This window comes from Mus pahari, chromosome 11 (genome assembly GCF_900095145.1).
Source record: "Mus pahari chromosome 11, PAHARI_EIJ_v1.1, whole genome shotgun sequence".
NCBI classification, from domain to species: domain Eukaryota; kingdom Metazoa; phylum Chordata; class Mammalia; order Rodentia; family Muridae; genus Mus; species Mus pahari.
The window spans coordinates 74818573-74825839 of NC_034600.1; the positions used below are offsets into that span (position 1 = coordinate 74818573).

At 37.6% G+C, this 7267-nt stretch overlaps 1 protein-coding gene across 3 annotated transcripts in view; it reads left to right on the plus strand.

Moving 5' to 3' along the window:
• The window catches only part of Ctnnd2 (catenin delta 2), an 801097-nt gene that overhangs the window by 290991 nt on the left and 502839 nt on the right, over window positions 1-7267 (plus strand). For all 3 annotated transcript variants that reach the window (XM_021208296.2, XM_021208297.2, XM_029543879.1), the window contains one exon: window positions 313-425. In XM_021208296.2, the coding sequence (XP_021063955.1) occupies window positions 313-425 (113 nt within the window). The remainder of the gene's footprint in view (window positions 1-312; window positions 426-7267) is intronic.

Here is a 7267-nt window from a genome sequence, read left to right on the forward strand (position 1 = left end):
GATAAAAATAGCAAAACCGCTTTAGCTGGGGATCTCACCTAATTCTTACTTCCAGCTTATGAAATGAGTATTGTAGCCCATCTTAAAGATGATGAAACAGATAATAAATAACTTATATCAGTGTCCTGAGACCAGTGCCCTGCACATCTGTCGACTTTTCAAGCCCCTGCCTAATTCTTCAGCCGTACCCTGTTTCTCAAAGTTGCCACTTTGAAAATTCCTGCTTTCCCTACCCATCCTCTGGTCATCTCGGTTCTAAACTTGTGTTCCGTACAGATGCTACCATTCATCCTTTCCGTGTGTTTCTTTCAGGAATTACAGTTTGAGAGGCTGACCCGAGAGCTGGAGGCTGAACGCCAGATCGTAGCCAGCCAGCTGGAGCGATGCAAGCTTGGCTCGGAGACAGGCAGCATGAGCAGCATCAGGTACCAGCTCTGGGCTCCCGGTGTTTTCTCTACTTGGAGTTGCCATTGCGAGTAGCCCTGTTTGCTTCCTTTGAAAGCTAGCCAGGGAACTGGGACACTTGGACATGGGAAAGAAGTTGTAAGGGGCCTGAATTAAGATTTATGCCGTTCAGAGGGTGTCCAGAGTCGCCTGATTTGTACTTGAAACACTTCTTAACAAAATTAATACTTGTCCCAAGTACAAAATTTGTATAATTTTACACAAAGGGAGACTTTGCTTCAGTGAAATTGTTGGGAATCAAGATATCAAATCACCAGTTTTCGTTATTATTTTTTTCATTCAAATGATACAGAACTGCAGGTTAGTAAGATGAATGTTGTGATAGCATCCAAATTGTTGGCTAATGAACAATGCTGTTAATGCTCCTCCAGAAACAACTGCATATGGAAGAATATGTAGTAATTTATGGCTGAAAGTGGTCAAGTAGTTAGTGTGAGACATACATTTTAAAACATTTTTGTAGTCAATTGATTGCTATTATATATCTATTATAAATATATTTATAATAAAATAATTTATAATAAAATAAATTGTCCTCATTGGGATCATGTATAAGGTTTAACTTTCTGTTCTGAAACATAGTGTTACTTCTATGCCATCTGTTTGACGTTGTATTTTGGGTACTTTTCATCTGTAGGAAGATTTCATGGCTAAGGAAATGGTACCATTACGGGAAAATGGATTCCAATATCCCTCTGAAGGAATGCAAGAGCATTTAGACCAAGGCATGGAGGCTGTGCAGAGGCTTCCTATCTTCCGTAGCATGGGTGACGCCCCATGTGGACTTACCCCTAATTACACCTTTGCTTCTATGGTCCAGTTGTGAGAGCCAGCAGCATAGTCCGTCCAGGGTGGAAGGGTGATGGAGATTCTGTTCTTAGGCTCTACAGACACTTTATTCTGAAAGCTACATTATGCGTCTGGTTGGCTCTTTCTTCCCTGCTCCAAGGTGAGAATTAAAATAGTGTCACTAGGCTTCTGAGATTATTCTTTTCTGAATTAAAAAAAATAGTAGAAATATTTGTACTCTATGTTTGTGCACTTGGTTTTTTTCTACCTGCAAAGCCTTTTTGAAGGTATGTAGCTTAGTTACATTTTTTTTTTCTGTGATAAGACACCATGACCATGGCAACTCATGGAAGAAAGGACCCATCTGAGGTCTACAGTTTCAAAGGGTTAATTTGAGTCTGTCCCAAGTCGTGACAGGAAAGGAGGAGGTGGGATTATGAGGCTACATGTGACCCCAGACTGGGGCAGACAGGGAGAAAAGTGGGCACTGTCCTGGCCTTCTTTTCTTCTTTATATTTAATATGGGACACTAGTACATGAGACTGTGAGATCCACATTCAGGTAGGTCTCCCCTCTTCAATAAAACCCTGAAAAGAAAACCCTCCTGTTTCATTAGGTACCCATAGTCTGTTTGATAGTGAACATTAAACACCATGCTTCAGTGTGTGTAGCTGCTCATCAGTATTTCTGTTGTTTCTGAAACCCATCTCAGAAATGAGAATCCAAACTCACCAAAGCACGAGGAGGAAGGAGGGCTAGCTTGCTGCATTTACCTTGGTTTTGCAAGGTTGTTTCAAAGAGAATCAATGGCGAAGAGAAAAATCCTCATGTATCCATCTCATCATGTGGTTCTGGGTATCTGAAGAACTCTGGACTAAAGTGTGCCACCCTCTAAGAGGATCATAGTCTGTGATGCAGTAGGTCTATAAGCATTCACTAAGTTGACATCTGTTTTGGATTGAGTTCTGGTATTTTGGTCTATTTACCTGTCCATTTACATTCTCCATCCTGAGGAACATTGCCTGGCTCCTTTTCTAGGGAATAACCAATTTGGAAATGTATACAATGTTATTCTTCCAACAAGGGTGTATACATATCCTTGAGCAAGAAAACATGTTTGTTGAGTTGATGTCACAAGCCACTTTTGCAGTAAGCATTTCTAAGCTATTTTAGATTGTGCTTTACTTTTATGAGAAAATACAAGGACTGTAGACATATTATGAAGTTATTTTTCTGAACTGACACTTAAAAAACGTTCGTTTACTTTTTTTTTAATACAAAATTTGGAGCAGACATGTCCACCACAAACATTCCTAATTTTATGCTTTTCAATGAATATGTCTCTCTATTTGATCTCCTTTCTTGTTCCCTGTCCTTATGTACATTATATTCAACTTCAATCCTAAAATTACTCATTTAAGTTTTCTTATTACCATTTTTTCTTAACTCTGTTCCTCCCACCATAACTCTGTATATGGCAGGAGGAACATTCTAGAATGATTCTGGGTCCTGCACATCAATTTTCTGCATACCTTTCCAATCAACTCTTTTTTGTCCAGAAACTATAAGGGTACAGTTAGTGAACGGGGCCAGCACATATTCATCTAATCCTTCTTTTCCCCAGTGTCAGCTCTCTGATCCTCTCTCATTTGGGCTAGAGTCTTAGATTACTACACAGAATCATCTAGAATCATATCTATACAACTTGACACAGTACAGTAACTTGAATGGGTTTCTCAGACGATGTCTGTCGAAACTCTGTTGCCTCCACTGGTCCACAGGTAAACCTTCCGAGCCAGACCTTTAGTGTACACACACGCAGAGGCCACGAGTAGTCACCGGATGTTGACATAGTGAAAGGTGACACAGAAAGCCTATTACATCTCCGCTGGGCTGCTGTGATTGTTCTGTCCATCTTAGCACATAGAAACATTTCCATCCTACAAAGTATAGAGTATACCTTATGTCATTTTTCTTTAGGTTATATATTTGTACATAATGTGATCATACACCACATACGTCCTTTCAGTCAACAGTGTGCCAGAATGCCATAGGACAATAAAACCTTATGATGTCATCATTTCAGTTGTTGTAAGTACATATAGTGTTGTTTACACAGTAATACAACTCACCTCACTGTGCACTTCTTAGTGTGTATATGCCTGCGGTTAAGTAACACAGGACTCTACATCCTCGTCATGAGTGTATGAGTCTATTATTTTTGTGGTATATAATTACAATACATGAAAAGTACTAGCTAACATTTTCAAATAAGAACATATAAGAATATTTTCACTGTTAAATTTAGTTAGACTTTGTGAAAACTACGTGCCTTAGCAATTGCATTAGCAATAATTACCTGAAGTTTAAGTGTAGTTGGATGTAATAGTAGACTTATGTAAATTTTAGGCTTATAGAGGATTCTGATGTCGAGAGGATGATAATGGCTTTAAAATTATAATAATTGCAATAATTTTAATATTATTGAAGATAATATTTATTGAGCAATTTCCATAGGGTAAGCATAACACTGCAGGACTCAAATAATTCACATAATGTACTCTCAGTACCCTATGGGATAACTTTTAATTCTTCATTTGGTAGATAAAGACATTGAAAATATTTTCTCAGATACAGAAGATGTATACTAATTTTTTTCTACCATTTTTTAAACCAAGCTTCTATCCAAAATGTCCTTTCAGAGAACTAGTATGTGTTTTTCATCTAAAAATAATCAATTCACAAAATTTTATTCACAGATATCTTATCATAAAACAGATGGTGGAGGAGAACTATAATGAATTTTGAAATATAACATTTTGATTGGGAGCAAAATGAAATCTGTAAACGTTTAATTAGCCCAGGAGATTTATTTTTGCATGTTTCTATTTCGGAACATTTTCCCCTCAGAGATGTGAAATGTTGAGGTTTTAGTTACGTAAATTATATTTAAAGTTCACCATTGTTGGGCTGGGGTGTGACTCAGTTGTAGTTGTACATGCATAGCCTGCACGAGACCCTGAGTCCAATGTCCATCACCCAATACAAATGGAAGTAAGCACGGGTCTATTGTGTTTCTAGGTATTGGGTAGCTTTCCCTGGGAAAATATTTTCGATGTCTTTGGATTTCTGTTTTCCGGCTATAAAATTGTGATAATGCTTTTCTAGGTCTTTACAAAGATAAAAGGGGATATAGGTAAGGAGTAACATGGGTGGCCATTGCAGGTCAGGCACGTGTGTTTTTCTGTCTGAGCAGATGTATGGAGAACCTTTACCTTGTTTCTTAATTATTGAGCAACACAGATTATTCAAACCAACCTTCCTTTCGCTCTGGACAAAAATACGTGTCAGGTAATATAGTATTTGTGTTCACAGTCTAGAGCAAACACTCGGAGAATGACAAGGTACAGTGGAAGAAAACTCACAAAGTCAACCTTACAATGAACCATTTCCCCCTGGATTTTATGGAGGTTTTGTTTTGCTTTGCTTTGCTTTGGTTTTTTTCATTGTTGTTGTTGTTGTTGTTGTTTTGTTTGTTTGTTTCACTGATGTTAGTAGCCCTGAGCTATATTTTATATCTCTTGTTTGACTCCATTTGGGTATTGTTTCTTCTTGTTCTTTCTTTCTTTCTTTCTTTCTTTCTTTCTTTCTTTCTTTCTTTCTTTCTTTCTTTCTTTCTTTCTTATTGTATTATTCTTATTTCTATGAAACCTCTCCAGTTGTTTTCTTTTCCTTTTGTTTTTGTTTTTTGAGTTGTTTTGCTTTATTTTTGTTTTTTATTGTTGTTTTGTTTGTTTTTTCAACTACCTTTCCTATGAACTACCTTCACTGTTTCCCAGAGATTTTATAATATTGGTTTTCATTTGGTCCTAAAAGGGTTTTGTCTGTTTGTTTGTTTTGGTTTTTAATTTCCTCCTTGATTTCTGTCTTGACCCAACTTTCATTCAGTAGTGAGTTCCTTAGGTTTCATGACTTTTTGTATTTTCTAGCCTTTCTATTGGTGAAAGTGGAGAGTTGGAGTCACCTACTATTACTGTGTGAGGTTCAATATGTGATTTTAGCTGCAGTGTTATTTCTTTTACAAACTTGGGAACACTTGTGTTTTGTGCACAAATGTAATATTTTCTTTAATGACCATGTAGTGTCTTTCTAATTAGTTTTGGTTTGAAGTCTGTTTGGTTGGTGAAAGAGCTACTCCTGCTTGCTTCTTGCATCTTTTTGCTTACAATTCCTTTTTCCATCCTTCTACCATAGGGTGATGCCTCTCTGTAATGCTGATGTATGTTCCTTGGAGGCAGCAAAAAGATGGTTCCTGTTTTCTAATCCAATCTGCTAGTCTCTTCTTATTGGGGAATGGAGAACATTAATAGCTAGAGCTATTAATGAGCAATCCTTACTAATCCCTGTTACTGATGTAGTTATTAGCATTTGTTTCTTTGGTTTAGACGGTTTAGACATTTTAGGGATAAATATTCTGTGAATAGTATTCCTCATGTCCCCTTGGGTGTACCTAACCTGCTCTTTGGGCTCAAAGTTTCCTTCTGCTGTTCTCTTTAGACCTGGATTGGTATGACATATATGCAAGATATTTATTTGTATTTGGGATCAGTGGGTATTTCCTTACCTGTACGTCAGAAAACAGCCGGTCCTGGGTTTGTTCCAGCTTTCCCTCTTAGGTTCTTCATCTTGTTCACACTGTCTTTTGCAGTCAGGAACTGAATATTTCCTTCCTTTTTTGCATATGTGAATCTGTACACGTGCACTTGCACAAGAACCTGTCTATATGTAGATTCTGGAGTTTCATGTTGAGTGTCTTTTTCAAGTATTTTCCACCTTACTTTTGAGAAACCAAATCTTCCTGAATCTGGAGTTCACACAATAGGCTAGAGAGACTGGCAAAGAAACGTTGGGGATCTGATAATGTCCCTCTTTCTGGAGTTAGGCCTTGAAGTCAAGCAAAAGAGATTAGTGTCTCCAAAGGTTTCAGGGTTAGGTTGAGAGTTCCTGGAAACTCCATTTAGTGAAAGGATAGAGTAAAGGAATGGAGAGTGATTTTTTTTTTTATTTAAAATATTTTAAAAACATTCGATGTTCTAGACCAATACTATACACTTAGCTTGTTCTAGAAGCTTTACCGTTTCAAAGACTTCTTGATTTGTTCTACTAGGTTGCGTGTGAATGTATTCTAATTCTCTTTTATCGAGGAGAAACTATCAGAATTTGAGATGTAAGAGAATGCTGTGTTAGCAGCAGGCAGCAAAGATGTTGCCTAATTTGTTGACAGTGCAGCAGGATTTATAAGGCCCAGGATTCTCAAACATCTGGTTGTTTAGTGCCTTAAGAACTGAAGAGGTTTAAAAACAGCCACACATTGTTGCTTAATCTTACGGACTTATTTGAGAATATAGCTCTCAGCAAGACTTTATTGAAAAGATCTGTCCAAGGAATTGACTGCCGGCTTTTCTCAGAATTTAGCAATTAACCTTCTTTCTCTAATGCGTGAATGACGGTGTCCACCTGTTGAGAGCTCATTGTCATTTTAACATGCCCCATTTACGGCAAATCATTAAATTGTGTCTTTAGAGACTCACATATTGCCTGCTAAATCATGAATTTCTGACCAATGCTTGGCTTTCCTTTAAGGAGTTCCTGTGATGGTGAAGGGTGATGGTGAAGACTGTGGAGTTAGAACCTGTGAGTTCCAGATTTGAATGTCAGCCTTCCATATGACCACCTTCATGCTGGTCCTATTGTTACATGTCCCATAACTACTTGAATTTGGGAGAATGCTTACCTTTTAGATTTGTTACAAGGGTTCTTTGTAGAAACTCAGAAAATTATAATCTTTGGCACTCAAAAAGTATTTGATACATATGGACCAGTTTTGTAGTTTTTCTTAGTTGGTCCAAATGTAGTACGTCAGTATTCATGTCACATTCATAAAAAGGAAAAAATGCCCCAATTCATTCTCTCTCTCTCTCTCTCTCTCTCTCTCTCTCTCTCTCTCTCTCTC